Genomic DNA, 20,924 nt, shown 5'->3' with positions numbered 1-20,924 from the left:
GAGAACAGAGGTTTAGTCCTGGTGTTTAAGAGAACAGAGGTTTAGTCTCGAGGTGTCTACCAGAACAGAGGTTTAGTCTTGAGGTGTTTAAGAGAACAGAGGTTTAGTCTTGAGGTGTTTAAGAGAACAGAGGTTTAGTCTTGAGGTGTTTACGAGAACAGAGCTTTAGTTGTGATGTGTTTTAGAGAACAGAGGTTTAGTCCTGGTGTTTAAGAGAACAGAGGTTTAGTCTCGAGGTGTTTATGAGAACAGAGGTTTAGTCTCGAGGTGTTTAAGAGAACAGAGGTTTAGTCCTGGTGTTTAAGAGAATAGAGGTTTAGTCTCGAGGTGTCTACCAGAACAGAGGTTTAGTCTTGAGGTGTTTAAGAGAACAGAGGTTTAGTCTTGAGGTGTTTAAGAGAACAGAGGTTTAGTCTTGAAGTTGTTTAATAGAACAGAGGTTTAGTCCTGGTGTTTAAGAGAACAGAGGTTTAGTCTCGAGGTGTCTACCAGAACAGAGGTTTAGTCTTGAGGTGTTTAAGAGAACAGAGGTTTAGTCTTGAGGTGTTTAAGAGAACAGAGGTTTAGTCTTGAGGTGTTTACGAGAACAGAGCTTTAGTTGTGATGTGTTTTAGAGAACAGAGGTTTAGTCCTGGTGTTTAAGAGAACAGAGGTTTAGTCTTGAGGTGTTTACGAGAACAGAGCTTTAGTTGTGATGTGTTTTAGAGAACAGAGGTTTACTCCTGGTGTTTAAGAGAACAGAGGTTTAGTCTCGAGGTGTTTATGAGAACAGAGGTTAAGTCCTGGTGTTTAAGAGAACAGAGGTTTAGTCTTGAGGTGTTTATGAGAACAGAGGTTTAGTCCTGGTGTTTAAGAGAACAGAGGTTTAGTCTCGAGGTGTCTACCAGAACAGAGGTTTAGTCTTGAGTTGTTTAAGAGAACAGAGGTTTAGTCTTGAGGTGTTTAAGAGAACAGAGGTTTGGTCTTGAGGTGTTTACGAGAACAGAAGTTTAGTCTTGAGGTGTTTAAGAGAACAAAGATTTAGTCCTGGTGTTTAAGAGAACAGAGGTTTTGTCTCGAGGAGTCTACGAGAACAGAGGTTTAGTCTTGAGGTGTTTAAGAGAACAGAGGTTTAGTCTTGAAGGTGTTTACGAGAACAGAAGTTTAGTCTTGAGGTGTTTAAGAGAACAAAGATTTAGTCCTGGTGTTTAAGAGAACAGAGGTTTAGTCTCGAGGAGTCTACGAGAACAGAGGTTTAGTCTTGAGGTGTTTAAGAGAACAGAGGTTCAGTCTTTCAGTCTACACATGTTTCGTCTTAGTCTTTAGCTTATTTTGGTTTGTCAGAACTGTGGGGTTTTCCTGGCAGCCCCAGCAGCGCAGCAACTTGAGTTATAAAACAAGTACGTGTGGGATGTTTGAGGAAACTGCAGGAGAGAGAGACAGACAGGAGAGAGAGTGAGAGGGAGCTTCCGTCATTGCGTATTTGCGGCTTAAATTAGTCCATGGTTTATATTTCACCACGTTTTAACCTGGACCATGGGCTGTGTCGCCTCCAGAACGCCAATAGGTGAGAATCTTCATCTCTGAGCATGAAAAACAGGTCGAGAGCAGATCCCGTCAGAGTGCATTTATGTGTAACCTGAGCCTGTGCGCCGCAGCACACACACTCACACACTTCAGATTTACATCAGCGCGTGCTGTGCAGAAGCTGCAGGCTTGTGTCCGAGTGCTTGCATGAATGTTTGGGCTGCATTGTGTGTCTGAAAGATCATGTCAGATTACTGAAGGTTTCCTCGCTGAAGAAACACTGAACGTGGACGCTCTTGCGCATGCAGCTGCATTATAAACCGCATCAGTTCCCGCTGTCCATCATTTCTTCTCTCTCGCATGGATCCGGTTACAGTAGAGGCGCTTTTATGCAGAGTACGTGAGTCATGGCGTGTGTAAACAGTGAGCTGGGAATGCGCATCTGTTACGCGCTGCGTCTTCATCTCTGTGCTAATTTTGAGGCTGCATGTGTGTGTCTCACAGTCCGCTTGAGTTCTTCCTCGCTCTAAAATCCACCATGGTTTGATTTAAGCAATCGGATTAATATGGGTATATTTACGGGTATATAGGGTATATGGGTATATAGCCTCATATATTTATATTTATGGGTCATTTACTACAAATACCACAGTTAAACTCTGATTAGTGTTGTGTCGTCATGCACGTTCTGTTTGAGCCGTACGATGCTTTTGAGATTCATCACACATTAGGAAGTTATTCGTCCACAATGATCAATCTCCAGTCGTCCCATCAAGTGCGTTCAAAATTTGATCACGGAAAACTCCACAATGGCGTTCCGCTCCGAGAGTCCCAAACAATCCACCTCAGATTTATTTTCACCTCACAAATCATTTGTGCTGTAATTATTAATGGCATATCAGGATACGGAGGCATGGAGAGCCGACGGGCATCATTACCCCCGGACCGCACGCTTGTCCTGGTAATTGCACGTAAACGGGGCGGTTTAGGTTTGGCGTCACTGTGACAGGAGAGATGTACTTTTGCCTGTTGATACGTTTCTTGTGTTCACTTAACCCCGAAAGATTATCAAAGACGAGATCTCTTTAATGTCTCGGTTATTTCATCTAGACATCAGTGAGATTAAATGGATAGCGGATGGAAACGTCTCAGATAATTCTCCAGAGGCCCAGAAATCTGAAAAATGTCATGAGAGTTTGAGAAGAGATGTCAACAATGTGTCAAACTGAGCTCAGATTTCTCTCGTCTGTGATCAAAAGTCTATATTACTGAAGATCTCAAGTAATATCAACTCAAACATTTCTCATCGAATTTACTCAAAACCAGATTCTTCATGTGTCTCAACAATGACACTCTCATTTATTTTATCTTTATTTCATCCAAACATCGAGATGATCATCAACTGAGAACTTGTTTGTGCATCATCTGATCATTTGTCTTTGTCATCATTAACCCGTTTCTTTATCTAACGGTGGCTTCAGTGAAACTGGTCCGAGCGGTGTTGTGAGGACGTTGCGTCAGAGAACCTGATGATTTATAAGTCATTCTGTGTTCCTGCAGAAGACAAGGGCAGGAGATTTGTTCAGGTACAGTTATCAGGACACAGACTCCAGCACTCTTCACTGTCAAACGTAAAAGTCAAACCGCACTCAGAGGGCACAGGCTGGTATAGAGATCGAGCGAAGTCAGACACACGCCGGCCCCAGATGGCCCGGTCCGCCGGTGGCCCGGAGTGTTGTGAAGAGCGGATGGCAGATGGATTTGATACGGTAGAGAGGGGGGGGGTGTTTCAGGAGAATATGCTCTTCATACAGCACACTGTGTCTCCAGGGTTTAATGCCGCTTTATTTTTCTCTTCGGTGTCTGCTTCTAGGGTTCTTTTCCATTTCGTTGACTCGAACTAAGCGTCCGTAAAATCACACGGGCGAGTCAGCGGGCGCCATGCTGAGAGTTCTGCCACTGTTATTTATCGCAGATAAAACTGCTTTTCTTATTTTCCTCAACAGGTCTGTGAGTCCGGTCGATTCAGAATTTATCTTGAGGGAGAGAGAATTAAAGACGATAGAGCGATAAGTCATATTTGACTCCAAATTATATGTACTCTCTCTCTCTCTCTCTCTATATATATATATATATATATAAGAAAATGAAAGCCTTTTTGAATGGAACTGAATGTAGGGACTGAGGTTGATGTCGACTTTCAAAATAATTCTCTTTAAATCATATAGATATTTCAACACTGTGCATGTAAAAATCCTGAATAGCCTGTGTTGATGGCTGAAAAACGTTTAGAATCTATAGAACTAAGTAACATTTATTTATTTAGTTAGTTACTTTTTATTTACTGTTGTTTGTTTATGTTTTATATTCTTTTACTTTTTAGTTTGGGGTTAAATAAAGACTGGACGATTTCTTCACAGGTGTGATAATATTCCTTTATTAAGTGAATTGATGCAAATGTGAACTCACACCATTGCTGGAGTTCAGACTGAATGATTTCACTTTCATTATTCACTCTGTGTGTGCATGTGTGTTTGTGTGTGTGCGTGGGAAGTGTAAACCCTACGGTATGGGGACAAAATGTCAAAATGATATTTTTTGGTCCACATGAGGAAACAAGCTTATAAATCCGACGGAATTAACTTTTCAGAAAAATTAAAAGAGCAGAAACTTTTGTGTGATTGTTAAGTTTAGGGGGAGGGAATTTGATATACAGTGTGTACAGTATAAAAACCATTGTGTCTATGGACTGTCCCCAGAAAACATGGAAACCCAACATGTGTGTGTGTGAATGCCGTGTACATCTTTCTCTCTACAATTTAGTTTTGTTGGGTAGAAATGGCTGATGGCTATATTTTTATTTGAGTTAACACACACACACTAACACACACACACGTAACACTTTTTTATTTTTAGGTCAAAATAAAACTGGATTTCATTGGTTAATGGTTTTAGATTTACAATGTAGAATTTTTAAACATCTTTATATTTCTGTAACTCTTCAAAATAAATACATTTTACCTACTTGTTAAGCTAGTTTGATTGTACTGTACTTCATTTTGTAGTGTATACAGTATAAATATAGTATATCTTAGAATAATATCATTTCACAATCTTTTCTTTGGCTTTGGCTTCATGGTTACCTGAAAATCATTATGTTGGTTCTCAACTTTCTGACCTCACGGATTCACGGTTTTATAAAACAATATATGAAGCTCCCCCCTCATTCGCCATTTCTACACAACAGAACAAAATTCTAGAAAAAGATGTATACTTTATTACAAAAAAGATAAAACCCTGAGAGGTTTTAGTTATTTTAACTTTTAACATCATGTTTATTTTTGTTTGGTCTCATTTTAAGTCATCTCTCTGGTGAGCGCCGGGTCTCTCGGTTGAGAAACATTGCTTGAGAACATGTTGTTGTTGCAGCTGTTGTTTTTTCCGAACCAAACCATTCTTGCATAACCGTCTGGAAGTGATAATGAATGCATGTGAGTAAATATTCCCACCATGCACACAGGAAGTGATGTCACGTGTGCTGTATGATGAGTGTGACATTTGGGCGTGACAGCGTGACGCCTCCTGTGGTGCCGGTCCGTTTCGAGCCGTGTTTCTGTGACGTGTGACTGAGTCATTTGGGATTACAGGTCAGAAATAGGCAAACTGTTGCGTGAGGAGAGAGAGAACCAATGACAGTAAAGGTTGAGTGCGGAACCAATAAACTAAACCATTGACAACATTAATAAAGTCAGCATGTCATTCTGATCATTAAACATACACCGGATGAGACGTCTCTAACAAAAACTAATAAATACTGATATTGTCACGTCTGAGCATATAATACTTCTGCATGCTATGTGACATAAACCAAACCTTGAGTATGTTTCTGATACTCAGTGAACTCTGAACCGCATGGAGACGCTCTGTGTTTAACACTCAGCTGTTCAAATCATGCATCTTGACTGCATGTAGATGCATGAGCGCATTAGAGAGATCATTTCTCCTCTTCTGTCGTGGGAACCAATGACACGATGATTCTGTTGATGGACAGCTGAAGTCTGAAAGTGTCATCAGGTCCCAGTTTTTTACAGATTTTCCAAGAAAAATGTTTTTTAACAGATTTTTAATGTGTTTTTCAACTACAGTCAAAAAACATAAAATTACCGCATATTTACAAGTAAAAAAAAACATTTTACAGGTAAAACGGTTATTTTAAACAAGCTACAAGACGATTTTAGTTTTTTAAAAAAGCTTTAATTTTATTAAGTTTATTTTTGAAGTACAATTTGTAAATTTCGGAAAAGGAAGCAAATTAAGAAGAAACACAGTGAAAGCCATTGATTACATATCCATATGTCCTGTAATTTTACAGAAAAGATATATTATTTTATGGAATATTTTTGTCAATGCAGCTGACAGAAGATTTCAGTTTTTAAAACAAGTTAATTTTTTACTGTTTTTTAATATGGTCAATAACTGTAAAATGAAAAAAAACGAATTCACAAGAAAAAAAATTTATATCCTTTATGTCCTTAAAAAATATTTTTTTTTACTGTATATTATGGTGATGTTGAATATTTTGAAATGTAAAACACATAGCCAAATTTGCGTTTTGGGGTGAATTCTTATGATGTGTTCGTTTTTTAACACAGTCACCCTGTTAAATACATCACTGCTGGTCCCACAGCCTCATGCTTGGTTGCCTTGGTTACCTCAGCTTCGGGCGCCGGGTTAGTGAGTTCTGAGTTTGCACAGATATCTGTCTTTCCCTCACAGTGGCGGGCGACAGGTTGCGTGTGGACTGGAGCCCGAGGAACTCTTGCTCGGACCTCGTGCTCTTGGGCAACACACGGACGAGTCTGGCCAGCGGCCTCTGTGACACATTTGTGCCCTCGGAGCGTTACCTGAAGGTGCCAAAGTTCTCAATCTGTTCCATATCCATTTTTATTTCACAGCGCCCGGAAACGCTCGCCCTCCCCCCACCGCAGAGTGGCCCGTGTGTTATTTAGTGGGCCACGGAGACAGTCTCTGTCATTCAAGAGCTATTTCTGTCATCATTATAGAGTTTACAGTTGAGCTGAGGAACATTCCCTTTATAACACAAGAGACCCAAATACTTTCTGTAAAATCACACCAGAGGAACATGCTCAGGGATCGCTAGATCTCACTTAAGCATCAGCTTAGTCAAAAATACAGAAAGTGTAATTATGTAAACACATGAAGAGTCTGAGGTGTAAGTGAATGTAGATTTTAGAGGGGAAATAATCTGGATTTGAGTAAATCTGATGAGAAATGTTTGAGTTGATATTGAGATCTTGAGTTTTGATTGCAGACGAGACAAATCTGAGCTCAGTTTGACACATCGTTGACATCTCAACTCTTTTTCTCTGGAGAAATCTCTGAGACGCAGATGAGACTCAAGCAAGAGTTTGATTTGCTCTCAGTTTAATCTGATACATAATTGAGATATGACAGAGATGTACCTGTGATTTTTCTCTCTCATGCACTGTGTGACGGAGAACACTGAACAGTTTCCTCCGTCTTTTCTCAGATTGATGATGATGTTATTAACCCGAGTGTCTGAGTCATTAGAGGACCAATTTCAAACTGGGAGTTTCATTAATGTTCACCCATTCGTTTTCTAATCATTTACGAGTAATTAGTGATTAATTCTTAATGTGGTTTTTAAAATGTGATCTTCAGTAGATTTAACAGCCCGCTGCATGTAGTGAAAGAACATTCTCATTCCTCTGTGTGTGTTTAGTCCTGGGGTGACAGTGGTGTTGACGTGTCTTTGTGTTTGATTTTAGCGGTGAGGGTGACTGCACACTTAAGGTTGTGCTGTGAATCCGTTGCTTCTCCATCTGACGTGTCCTTTGATGACAAATTGATTCGTTCTCTGCCACCGTCCTGTTTTTCCAGCTCTGTGTCTGTGGTTTCTGTGTTGTGTAGGACCTCTGATGGTTATGAACGCTATTCAGCCAAGTGCTGTTGACAGAAGCTCTATTGTGTCTATATTTCATTCAGACTCTATTTGTACTCTATTTAGGATCAAATCAATCTGTCACGAGCATCATGTGTCAACATGTACCAAGTCCATCAATATACATACAATGTGGTGTTCCTCAGTCTCAATGTGTTTATGGTCAGTTATTGGTCTTCTGAGAGCAAAATCAAACCTTCAGTAACTGTTGGGTGTATGCTGTGTGTTGTAAAATATGAGAAATATCGGAGGACACTATGAGCTCAAGTGCGTCTGCGCGAGAACAGCACATTGCGTGTGAATGAGAGGTTTGGATGCGTTCAACAGAAAGAGAAACAGGTGCTTTTGACTGACGAGAGAAAGAGAGAGAGCGCGCGTAACCCATCATCAGATGCGCTGCATGTGACGTCATCCGCGCATCCAGCCCGCCGTATCCTTGGAGAAATCGCTCCATGGCGACCGGTTGCCATAGAAATGCTGGTTTCCTTCTAGGCTCCAGCGGAATAACGGGGTGCGCGCTCGACGCGGCATGTCCACGGAGAAGCTTCTGTCTCTGTGAGGCGCGAGCGTCGATCCGGCCACCGGGGTACGAACGCTCGACATCGGTCATTTGTGGGGCGCGCACGCGTGTGTTGTAGAGTTTAGATGCGCGGATAAGAGACGTGGCGGGAATGTTGGTGTGACGCGCGCTTGGTGATATGTCGTTGAACGCTTCGAGCGCGCGCGTCTCGCTGTCCAGTGCTGAAGCGCGTTTGTTCGTCCGTCTGTCGCGTTGGGAGTCACACAGTAACGACATGCGTGTACATGACAGAGAGACAGCCGAGATGGAGAGAGAGAGAGATATAGACACACACACACACACACACACACACAGACAAACAGACAGAGAGCGAGAGACATGAGTATGTCCGTTGCGCTCGAGCAAACGGTCTGTCGCTCTCTCTCTTGTTCGCTGTTATGAAACCTGTAGCTCTCTCTCTCTCTCTCTCTCTCTCTCTCTCTCTCTCTCTCTCTGTGTGTGTGCATAGAATGGTTTGCATGCAAATACAGTTGTCAGGATCAATGTGGTCTATTCTCTCTCTCTTTTGAAATGTGTGCGCGGTTTACTGTCCTATACTGTAATGTCTTCTTACTGTAACAGGTGGTCAGCTGCAGTTTTACTGAATGAGACTTTAAAGATCTTGAAATGAGACATTCGTTGAATTTGGCGCTGTAAGGTCGACTGGAGCTGCTGAATGATCTGTGTTCAGTAGGGCAGTGGGCGAGTGTGCGTGTGTGGACTGCAGTACTGCTGTTGTTAGCGTCAGGTCGTGTAGGGTTTTATTCTTCTGTATCTCTCAGCTGTCGCGAGCTCTCGAGAACACTTGCGTGTCTTTCTTCTTGAATTATACACTGCTGTTATTTTGCCGCCTGCTTCACTAATTGTGCCATGACGTATTCACTAATGCATGTACCCTGATGAACATCTTACCTGCTCGAGTGCCACGTCTGGAGGGTTGAAACACGCCAGTTACACGTGTCGCATGACCCCTGAGGTTACACAGACAAGAGCAACACAACCTGTGATCACACCAGCAGGATGTGTGTGCGCGTACGTGCGTGTGAATGGATCCCTGTCCTTCTTAAAACACTATGATGTATATGCAGACTCTCTTCACTGCTTTTTATCTCTTGATAGTATTTCACAAGATTTAAGGATCGCTTGTAAGAGTTCATATGTGTTTTTATGCGTAACGCTTAAGAATGTAGCGCATAATTAAACTTGATTTACAGCGTTACAGTGTAACAATAATGTTCCTCTACAGCACAGATCTGTAGATAAAGAGGAACAATGTGTAAAGTTTGGAGAATTAAAGGGAAAAAAATATTTTTGAGGGAGCTGATCATCCAAATCATTGAAATACTTGATTTTTGCCTGAAAAGATCATTGATTTTTGCGCATTTTACACATTAAAACTCATCAAACGAACTCATAATAAAAACAAATTATTTGTGACCAACAATCCTAAAATCAATCAAATAAAAATGTATCCTAAAGTCAAAACTTTAATCACTAATATATTTCATTTATTAAATTAATATCCACAGGTGCTTATTTACGGGTAAATGATGATTACACAAATGTTGTTTATGTTCACGCTAAGATTGTTGTATAGCACACTGTATGTCATGCACAGCACATATTCAAATAGTTTCCACTTTACATATTGTTCTCCTTTACCTACAGCTGTCAGAACTAGTTACTCTGTAAATTCTGTTTAATTATGTGGTACATTGCGGACCGTTATCTAAAGTGTTAACTTTTCATGATATTGAAATTTCAGGAATATTTTTCACTTTTATTGGATAAATAATTATGAATGTTTAGTTATTGTGTCATTGTGCTGAGGTTGTTGTTCTTGTCATTTGGCAGGTAAATGTTGAGGACAACAGCGACATGTTACCTAAATCTAGACGAGCTCTTACCATTCAAGAGATCGCAGCGCTAGCTAGATCTTCACTTCACGGTAACACTGACACGCATGCACACACGCACGCACACGCATGCACACACACACACGCACACACACACACACACCTATCATCACTCTTGTCAACATGTCTTTGTTTCGCTCTGATTGAAGTCATGACATTGACCTGCTTTATTTCTCATGTATTATTCAGGGTCAATGACCCATCACGTCTTACTGTGCACGTGTGTGTGTGCAGGTATCTCCCAGGTGGTCAAGGATCATGTGACAAAACCCACGGCGATGGCGCAGGGGCGTGTGGCACACCTGATCGAGTGGAAGGGCTGGTGTAAACCCACAGACACGCCCAGCGCTCTCGAATCTCACCTCACGTCCTACTCGCATCTGTCTGAGGGAGAACAGGAAGCGCGATTTGCTGCAGGTCAGTGACCTTTGACCTTCTCTCCTCTGTTCTCTACACCTCTGTGACGTGACTCTGTATGTGGTGTATGTCTACACCTGTTTCTGCCAAACTAACGACACTCGGCTGTTTCATGGGTCTTTGTGTTTAAATGGTCCATAAATTGGGATCTAGATCAGATGTGTGTGGATTGAGAACGTCTTTGGTTCATCTGTTGGTTTTTCTCAAGCGGTCTCCTCTCTGAAGGTTAATCGTCTGGCTGTTGCTCTCCGCTGTGACAAAGCGTTTCTCCACCACAGTGACACCACGATTTATGAGCTGCACCTGAGCACAATTCATTCAGAGCTCTCTCTCTCTCATTCATTCCCACAATCCTCTGCTCTCTGTCAATGTCACACCATCTTTCCTTCTTATGAAGTCACTAAATATTCATTCTGTTGTGTGTGAGGATTTGTTCACATGCTGCTGAGTTGTGAGTTTTCTCTGTGATGTGTGTCTGTGCCCTTGTGAACACACACACACTGTGACTCTTTGGATAAAATCAAACTATGCTTCATCTGGGAAAATTGCCAAACGCAACAAAACTTTGCGTGCGTGTGCTGACAAAGTTTTCTGCAGAGGATAATAGATGAATGAAAGAATCGATCTGTGAGTCAAGACGAGAGTCAAACTAAACTCAAACGTTCTCAATTTCATCTCGTCTTTAGTTAGTCTTCTTCAATACATTTAATGATTTAATTTTGGTAAATGAATCACTAGTACCCCCTAAAAACACACTGTAGAAAACTAACTTAAAAACTTGAAATCAGCTTCATTAGATTTTTTTCTAAATGATTCTATTCTATTATTATGATTATTATTATTCTAATTATTTTTTGATTTGTTTCATTTCATTTTATTGTATTGTATTTTATTTTTATTTTTATTTTATTACACTACATTTTATTACATTTTATTCTTATTTATCCTATACTTTTCTATCATATCATATCATATCAAATTACATTATATTATATTAGGTTACATTACATTTTATTCTAATTTATTCTATTCTATTCTATTCTACTCTACTTAATTACATTATATTTATTCTATTTTATTCAAAATTTTTCTTTCCTTTCCTATCATTTTGTATTGTATTGTATTGTATTTTACTGTATTCTATTCTATTCTATTCTATTCTCATGTGTTCATATGAAATGAATGTTCATGTGTTCATGTCTTCAGGGGTGGCGGAGCAGTTTGCCATCGCCGAGGCCAAACTTCGTGCCTGGTCTTCAGTGGACGGTGATGAATCTAATGACGATTCTTACGATGAAGATTTTCTGCCTGCGAATGAGCCGCTCACACAGAGTACAGGTACACACACCTGATGAAAACACCCTCACATCTAACACAAAACACACACACATGATACACACTGCACATGCACAACAAGATCTTCACATAAACACACACAGAGAAACGTGACTGATGCATTTAGTTGTTTTTTATTACCTCGCCCCCCCCGGCATTCCCCCCAGTCCTGAAAAAGCTAAACGCATGAGAGGAATGTTTGTCCTAGTGCCCTACTTTCATTCTCTCTCACTCACACATTTTGTTCTCGGCGGCTATTCGATATCCCAGCGTTTATTTCTCCTGCAAGTTTAATGCGCTCCACAGCGACAGTGTAGTCGCAACACCTCCAGCTCGTCTGAAGTCTAACGCGTCTCTTGTCTCTCTCTCTCAGATCTGTCCTCGTACCCTCACTACCTGCGGGATCTTATACACTCTCAGGTGTGTCAGAATCGCCTGCGGGGTCGAGGCCTGTGCGAGGTGGAGAGCGGCGTCGGGGCTGACCTTTCACCTCCGGCGGGGTCGCCGGGGTCACCGTCGGACACGCTCTGCTCTAGCATGTGCAGCCTGGACGATAGACACCCCCTGCTGCGGGACCTCGGACGTCATCGGGACACCCCCGCCGCCGACCTCGCAGCCAAGATCCTCAGCGCGCTTCAGGGAGGGGAGGAGCTGCTGCTGGCCCGCCTCCAGAGGGCGTGCCACAGACGAGGCCACTCCCCATGTTGCTTGGCGACGTATTCGGAGACTTTCGAAGACGATGAGGCGCCGTGTAAGGATTGCGGAGGCGGAGTCTGCCTCCCTCCGGAATATTCCGCCCGCAGGAAGGTGTCGGACGTGACCTCATCTGGCGTGGTGTCGCTCGACGAGGAAGACGCCGACGAAGAGGACGAGAGAGAAGAACAGTGACCAATCATCTCTCAGTTTGACTCTGCATGTTTCATTTGGACTTGGCATTTGGGTCTCCGCTCATTGGGTTGCGGGCGCTCTTCGCTCTCTTTGATCTCGTGTTTCTTTACCACATGGTGAAAAATACTGAAGGTAATCTCAGACCCAACATGGACAGATTTACACGGAAGGAAGGAAAGACTGACGTGAACTCATTATCTCTGCATGTCTTGCAAGTGCCGAAGTCTGAATATGAAGTCTTAATCGTTTGGATCTGGACGTCCAGTTGTTTCGCACGGTTTGTGGATTTGGCTGTTGTTTAATCTCGCTCCCTATATGATGTCACGCCCCATTGCATTCTGGGTCTCGATGACATGACGCCTGTTGCATCTTTCGGGCATGGCTTGCTGAATACGGGAATGCTGAATGTTTCTACGCTGACAGAGAGAACACAGAACACAGATCTGACTTTTCCTTAAATTATTACTATAATTATTCTTAACATGATAACTGTTTCAACTCTTGGTACTCAATGGATTGTTTGATTTTCCCTCGTCATGATTTGTTTTATTTGGTGAATCTCTCCAGAGCATTACTGTCCTGAACACAATGAATGTGTAGGAGTTGATTCAGTGTCGTGAGACGGATGGTTAAGACGAAGCTCGGTGTCCGTGGGCCTTTCTGAGAGTCGCTCTATTTTTGTACTGTGTGTGTGTTTGTTTATTGCTTTACTTCTCTATTTCTGTCCCTGAATTATCACTGTGTGATATTGTCGACATCAGGAAAAACAACGCTAATGTTAAAACAAATGCACCTTTTGCTTTCTTATTTGTCTCTGGAGAGAGAGGATGGGTTTAATATTGCGACTGTCATCCGCTCTCATTTTTCACCTTGCGTTCTGTAAATGTCAAGCTCTCTCTCTCTCTCTCTCTTTCTCTCAGAGCCACTTTCCTTCTCCAGCATTCTCTTGTTTCCATGGAGATCCATGATTCATAAAGTAATTGTTGGTCTAGTCAATCAAAAATTTTTGACAACCCCCCTCGCACAAACACACACGTAATTGTCTGCTTTTCTCCTGGACAGAAGTGCAGTGTATGTGTTGTGTGTGCGTGTTTTTATATGATTCGTTCACACGCAAATTCAATAAATTTTGGTCATTTGCGCGTTCTCACGTCATTGTTTTTAAAAGAAAAAGAAAAATGTCTGTACGATAACATTTGTGTGACAAACAAACTGAAAAATAAGTCATCGTTCGCTGTTTCTTTAATGGTTACTCAGGGTCATGAAATCCCCCGTCAGCATTAAAGCACACACACACACAAACACACACAATGACGTCAGCTCTTCAGTCAATCAGATGTTTATATTGTAAACTGTAATTCTTTTGATGATAACACACCTATGACAGAGAAAGTTCTGGGATCAAACTGTCTTTCCCTCCTCCATTTAAACCCATTACATCACTTCTCCTTTACAGCCCCGTCACTTCCCGTCTCAGCCTCATTTAGCGTTTCCATGGCAACAGCAGTTGTACAGAGTGAACCCAGATTCTATTAGAATATTATCAGTTTTTAAGTTAATTTCTTACGTCCGTGCGAATGAGGACTCTCTCTCTTTCTCTCTCTCTCTCTCTCTCTCTCTCTCTCTCTCTCTCTCTCTCTCTCTTTCTCTCTCTCTCTCTCTCTCTCTCTCTCTCTCTCTCTCTCTCTCTCTCTCTCTCTCTCTCTTTCTCTCTCTTTCTCTCTCTCTCTCTCTCTCTCTCTCTCTTTCTCTCTCTCTCTCTCTCTCTCTCTCTCTCTTTCTCACTCTCTCTCTCTCTCTCTCTCTCTCTTTCTCTCTCTCTCTCTCTCTCTCTCTTTCTCTCTCTCTCTCTCTCTCTCTCTCTCTCTCTTTCTCTCTCTCTCACTGCATGAGTGAGTTACGTAACGCGGGATGTTTCATATGCCAACAGGCTTTCGCTGTCTATGATTCATCTCTTGGACACAACAAGTGTCATGTTTTTCATTTCGTCCTACATGCGTGCTTTCCCTCACTTATTTCTTCTTTCAGCTTCTTTCGCTGTTTGATGTTTCTGCATGCGTCCCTCTACCCCCCGAGCACATGTTATTTTCTCTTTTAAAGCAACAGTTCACCCAAAAATGATTGATTTCTATAAACCTGTATGAATTACTTAGCTCTGCTGAACACAAAGGAAGATATGTGTAAGAATGTCAGTGACCAAACAGACCTAATCCCCCGTTGACTCCCATAGTATTTATTTATTACTACTATGGGAGTCAATCAGGGATTAGATCTGATTTGTTCCTGACATTCTTCCAAATATCTTCCTTGTGTTCAGCAAAATAAAAAAATGTGTGCAGGTTTATAACTACCTTTTCGGTTGAACTTTAGCTTTAAGGTTAGATGCTATAAAAAGCTCCTAAAGGACACTGGGTATCACATCTTGCTCTGATTGGTCAGATTCGGCCTATTGTGTACATTCCCCCGTCCAATCACATCAATAGATTTTAAAGGGTGCAAAGGCCCCCTACTGCGGTCACTTCCCCCGGAGCAGAGACGACATTGAGAGCTCTCTCTTGCTGTATGTGTGTGTCTCTATAAATAGACAAACATTGACCCCTCTGAAATCGTGTGTGTGTGTGTGTGTGTGTTGGGGAAGGAGTGTGTTAAACGCACATTTGTCTCACTCCACTGTCACACTTTTAATTATTCTGTTCATGGCTCTCCAGTTGACACTCGTGAAGTCTCGCTTAATTAAACCGTGTTCATTCCCATGATGATGACATGTACCTGCACACACACGCACACACACACGGACATATATGTTCTCTATTTCTACTTTCAATTTCTACTCTATTCTTTCTGGTTTATGAATATTTGACTGCTGGTTATTTTGATATCAGAGTGTTTGTTTGTGCATCTTGTTTGTTTGGGTTCTAAATAAAATTGGTTCATGTTGTTTGTAAAGATGGAGTGTGTGGATTCTTCATCACCGTGACTGATGTCTCTCATTTACATCAGGAATAAAGTCAAACATCACTCTTAATCCTGCTCATGGGATTAAAGGGTTTACATAACCAAAAAGTTATTTCTTTATAATAAAGGGATGCTTCAGCCGAAAATGAAAATTCTGTCATCATTTACTCGCCTTCAAGTTGTTTCAAATCTGTATAAATATCTTTCTTTGGTTGGACACAGAGTAAGATATCTGTACGAATGCTTATAACCAGACAAATTTTGTCCCCCATTGACTCACATAGTAGGAAAAAATACAATAGTAGTCAGTGGTAGTCCTACATTCTTCTAAATATCTCCTTTTGTGTACAACAGAACAAAAAAAGAAGATAAAGTAATTTTTCCTACTATGGCAGTCAATGGGCTTTAAGAACAGGTCGTGTACTAAAAGTTTATTACTGTTTCACTCAAAGTAAACTTCCCCTAAAAAGACTTTCCATAGGAATAAAAATGACTATGGTCAAGTCAACCGGGACTTTTGGGGTGAACTGTTCCTTTAAAAGTTTACTTTGTGTGTGGGCCAACTTAGTCTCGAGTGAAATACTTCTCTGACAAGTATACTTGTACCAGAATGTATTACATAAAAATAACTTTCAAAATGAACTTGAAGTATACTTATCTCTGCGAAGGTTGTGCCCCCTCAATTGTTATGTTTCTGTTATGTTTGCACATTTAAGAGAGCACAACTGACATTTGAAGATCGGTTGATGTGTTCATCACAAAAAAGTGGTCTATTTTTGATTAAGTATGCTGAAGTGTGCGAATGTAGGATGCATACTAATATCAGTGTGATTGTTCTGTCTCATCACTACCTGGAACTAAACTGGTCTATGTTTTTTTAAGTTCATAAGAACATCTTCATCAAAAGATTGAGCGCAAGTCAAGGCCAAATATACTTTCCTGTCCTTATACTTAAGTTTAATTTTATGAATAAAAAATCAAAGGTAGAGTGAAAGTATACTAGCAGTACACTTGAATGAACATCTTTGTTGTAAGGGGGTTTCTGATAGCGCTGTCTGTGTTGGAGATGTTTTCCGTGTCTTATCTCACCGACCGTTATTTCAGGAGTGGATGCCAGGACCCTGACCTTTTATGGAGCGCTGAGGGTCACCGTCTGACCCATGATGCACTGGGGCGAGTTCTCTATAAGTGAAGCGAGGGCACTCTTTTGTCTCGATCTGTCATGGCTTCTGCGAGCGGTTCTTCAGCATCTCGATGCTCTTCTTCATCGTTCCATCACTCATCACGCTACAGCACGAGCACTGTGAGATCCTTCAGCGCTGATTCTCTCCAGCCGAGGCTTCACGGCCGCTTTGGAGAGGAAACCTCCATCCGCTCCATCACAGACGACTTGGAGCCCGAGCAGGAGTCCTTCACCCGTTACCATGGTAATTCACAGGATCAATCCTCGTGGGACGACACCTTTGGTGGTTGCCAAGGTAATGAGAGACGATGATGAAAGTTTTACAGAAGTCATCATTATGATTAAAAGCTTTTTGTATTGGTTACCAAGGCGATCAAGAGTCGTTCGGGGGTTACAGCGAGGACCAGAAGTACACCGGAGGAGGTTACCATGGCAACTGGAGTCTTGGAGATACAGGCAGGCAGAGTGAGTTAAGAGCGCTGATTGTTCAATTGAGATAATCGGTTATTGGAAACATCAGAAAAAGTCTTCATGTCCTTGCCATCGGATTTTGTGATAAAGAGAAACAATAAAGAAATGCAAAATTGGTTAAACGAGATTTTTAAAGTTAATGACGAAATGCATCTTAAGTCAAAGTAAGATTAAAAGAATTTAAATTCAAGTGACTTGTAAAGGCGATTTGATTTAAGTGAGCTTTTACACTGAAGTTGTCAAGTGACATTTTTCTAGCAGTGTAACAATCTCAACAAATGCGATTCGTCTGGTAGATGACGCCTCGTGTGTGTGTGTGTGTGTGTTTCAGTGTCCGGCTCCAGGCGTTCTGCCAGCGCGGGTGTGGTGAGGGCGATGGGCGACAGCTACTTCCTGTCCGCAGATGTCAGTGGGTTTGAGCCACAGGAAGTGGTGGTGCTGGCGTATAATCAGTGTGTCGTCATTCAAGCAGAGAAGGTGAGTGTGTATTACTGCAATAGAGGAGTACTTTATATAAAATAAGTAAATATTATGATATAATACATATTATTATATAATAAATATTATTATAATATTATTACATATTATAAATATTATTGTGTGTGTTAGTGTGTGTGTGTGTCCATATTTCTGCAATAGAGAAGTGCTTAATATATTAAAAAAGTAAATATACTTTAAGTACTTAAAAGTTAAATATTATGAAATAATACATATTATTATTATTATTATTGCCCTGCGATGGGTTGGCACTCCATCCAGGGTGTATCCTGCCTTGATGCCCGATGACTCCTGAGATAGGCACAGGCTCCCCGTGACCCGAGGTAGTTCGGATAAGCGGTAGAAAATGGAATGGAATTATTATTATTATTATTATTATTATTATATAAATATCATTGTAATATTATTACATCTAATACATTTTATTGTGTGTGTGTTTGTGTGTGTGTATTTCTGCAATAGAGGAGTACTTTATTTATTAAAAAAGTAAATATTATATTATAATAAATATCATTGTGTGTGTGTGTGTGTGTGTGTGTGTGCGTGCGTGCGTGCGTGTATTTCTGCAATAGAGGAGTACTTTTATAAATAGTATTCAGTAAGCAGTAGCTGGAAAAAAATTGAGTCAATATGTAGTGTCCAGGCAAATGAAAAGATCTTTTCAGAAAATAAAAGGATAAAATAAGGTACAAGATGCAGGGTAATTGGGAGATGAAGATTGAAATGAACCACAATATATATCCTTTAAATCTATTACTATCCATTTATCTTTTTCTTCATTGTTTTGTTTGTTTGATCAGACTATTAAACTGATTTACAGATCATTTAAATAATAAAAATGGTAAACTAATCATCTCAGAAAATATAAATTTTCATGCTGTGTTGGCTTGAAATGCTCATTGGAAGACTGCTGACATTGTTTAAGATTTTATGCTTTTAAATGTCAATAATGGGACGGTCTGACAACAGTCTTATAGACCCTTTTCTGTTTCTCTCAGTGAGTGAAGCTGTTGTACACTATAAATTCGGTTGAAATGTATAGCTGATTATTTTTCATTTATAGCATGTATTCTATATATTCCTCTTTTTATTTACTGTCTGTATTTAATGTAAAGCTAAACATTTTACATCAATATTGTTGATGTTTTATTCTTTTCAGTCTGAAGCTTCTGGAAGTGTTGCAGACAGGTTTACCCATAAGTCTGTGCTGCCGGAGGACATGGACCCGCTGTCTGTGAGCAGTGCACTGTCCTCAGAGGGGATCCTCACCATCAGAGTCAGCCGCATCCCAAAACAACCCGGAGAACCTGGGACTCCTGTCTTCTGCTCTGAAGCTCACTTTTGACCCCACAGAGAAGAACATTCAGTCACATCCTCATGTTAGACCCATCAAAACAGATTTTGATGATATTTTATTCATGTTTATTTGACAAGGAACATTGTTGCAAGAACCACGCAAGTTAGATTCTTTACTTTGACTGTGGATGATGGCAGACAGGTGAGGAGGAGGTAACCATAGCAACAGCAGACTGGCTCCCTGTAGGATCAGTAGTACATCATATTGATAATTCCTTTCACTTCTTGTTCACTGATGTTTGGCTGTGAGCTCACAGTGGACGGAAGTTTCCAGGTGTGGAAGCCCAAATGAAAACTACTGTAGCATTTACTACATTTCTAGATACTTCCAGCTTACTGTAGTAAATATGAGTACACTACTATTTTTATGTGCCTAAAATAATAGAATTGTTCTTGAAGCCTTTGTGTTAATTTTTTTAATACATTTCAGTGTTTTTTCCCCAAATCTATAAAATCACACCATCTAGAATATACTTGGCTTAACTTTGTAATATATATTTATAAATAAAACATTTGCATTTATATATTTGAACGATCAATTTAGTGACATCCTGTTGTTTCTCTCTTCTAATCTCTTTCAAGTCTGTTAAATTCCCAAATATCAAACCTTTCACATTTGTGGATATTTTCACACTGCATTGTTAAATGTTTACGGGACTAAAGTTCAAACACGTGACATTTATTTGAAGATCTTTAAAATGAAATGCCTGTTTGAGCAGGTCTAAATCAGTCCATTCTGATATTAAATGATGTACACTTATTATGATTCTAGATATGTAATGGAAACATGTTTCTTCTAAAACGTTTAACATAATGGGGTGGCAATGGGGGGCAAGATCTGTTCGGTTATAAACATTCTTCCAAATATCTTTCTCTGTGTTCATCAGAACAAAGACATTTTTACGACATTCAAAAACACATCTTGTGATCAAACCAATGGAACTGATATATTTCAAGAAAAGTTGTTTTTTGATCAAGACTCCTCTAACACTATGAGACTTTGGGAATCCGCCCCGTAAATATCATGTTTACACTTTCTCAAGCACAGCAGATATGATGACATAACAGTCAGCATTAGATGATAATCGTTATGTCAGTAAGTGAAATTAAATGCCATGCTTGTACATATCCAGATTGACAGTTTGCTTCGGTCCTGCACTGTAATAATGATAGAAACTTTATGGATTTAATCAATTAATTTTAACATCACACATCACAAATGACAGACCGACACAAGAAGAGACTATTTTCTGTACATTTTATATACAATTTTTTCACAATTTGGAATTTCAAGTCTTGTTTTCTGATGAACGTGTCAAAATTAAGTATTGTTTAACATTAGAAGAAATATTTGCTAATGTGTGATGAAAATCAAAAAATTTCAAATGGAAAACCAAATAATTTTTCTTACACTATTGTGAAAGATATTTTTCCTGCAAATCTTGGTCAATCGTTCAGAAAAGTAATTTTTCGATACCATTTTTATGTCTGCTTGTTATTAAAGTGTTTGTTGAAAAATGTGTTTTATGTAAAGCAACAACAATGCAAACTTGCAAAAAGTGCTAAAGAACTAATTTGAATTTCATGTTTTTTTCTCATTTATGACAATTGGCAGGCACAGAAATATGACAGATGGGATTGTTTTGTTTTTCTTTATTCCCGAAGGGGGAATTTGACTTTAAATGAATCTTGGCCAGCTGGTTTTATAACCTACTTACAACATCAACAGCCAATCAAAGTTAACAAAGAACTGAACGACATCCAATCAGAAGTGAGTAAAACAGACAGGACAATTACAAAGAAAACCCAGAAAACATCTCGAAGCATGAGCTATGTGCTAGAATAAATCTCCAGAAC

General features: G+C 40.2%; 2 protein-coding genes across 6 annotated transcripts in view; both read left to right on the top strand.

The window, feature by feature from the left end:
- LOC130428798 (protein FAM131A-like) overlaps positions 1-15,693 on the top strand; it is a 16,907-nt gene extending 1,214 nt beyond the window's left edge. Inside the window, exons 1-5 of one of the 5 annotated variants that reach the window (XM_056757051.1) lie at positions 1,231-1,546; positions 9,903-9,996; positions 10,199-10,381; positions 11,588-11,719; positions 12,090-15,693. In XM_056757051.1, the coding sequence (XP_056613029.1) occupies positions 9,927-9,996; positions 10,199-10,381; positions 11,588-11,719; positions 12,090-12,604 (900 nt within the window). In that variant the 5' untranslated portion in view covers positions 1,231-1,546; positions 9,903-9,926 and the 3' untranslated portion in view covers positions 12,605-15,693. Of the gene's footprint in view, positions 1-1,230; positions 1,547-5,883; positions 6,417-6,937; positions 8,076-8,558; positions 9,081-9,902; positions 9,997-10,198; positions 10,382-11,587; positions 11,720-12,089 lie in introns of those variants that run through there. The other 4 variants (XM_056757050.1, XM_056757052.1, XM_056757048.1 and 1 more) reach the window with 4 other exon arrangements.
- Positions 15,694-16,753: 1,060 nt separating this feature from the next.
- LOC130428799 (uncharacterized) lies at positions 16,754-19,563 on the top strand. Its single transcript, XM_056757053.1, has 4 exons — positions 16,754-17,037; positions 17,112-17,207; positions 17,545-17,690; positions 18,871-19,563. Exons 1-4 carry the CDS (start codon positions 16,782-16,784, stop codon positions 19,054-19,056), a joined length of 684 nt encoding a protein of 227 aa, XP_056613031.1. The 5' UTR covers positions 16,754-16,781; the 3' UTR covers positions 19,057-19,563.
- Positions 19,564-20,924: the final 1,361 nt, after the last annotated feature.

This window comes from Triplophysa dalaica, chromosome 9 (assembly GCF_015846415.1).
Source record: "Triplophysa dalaica isolate WHDGS20190420 chromosome 9, ASM1584641v1, whole genome shotgun sequence".
Classification (NCBI taxonomy): domain Eukaryota; kingdom Metazoa; phylum Chordata; class Actinopteri; order Cypriniformes; family Nemacheilidae; genus Triplophysa; species Triplophysa dalaica.
Note: the sequence above shows the minus strand (reverse complement) of the source record. Positions and strands in the feature narration are given on the sequence as shown.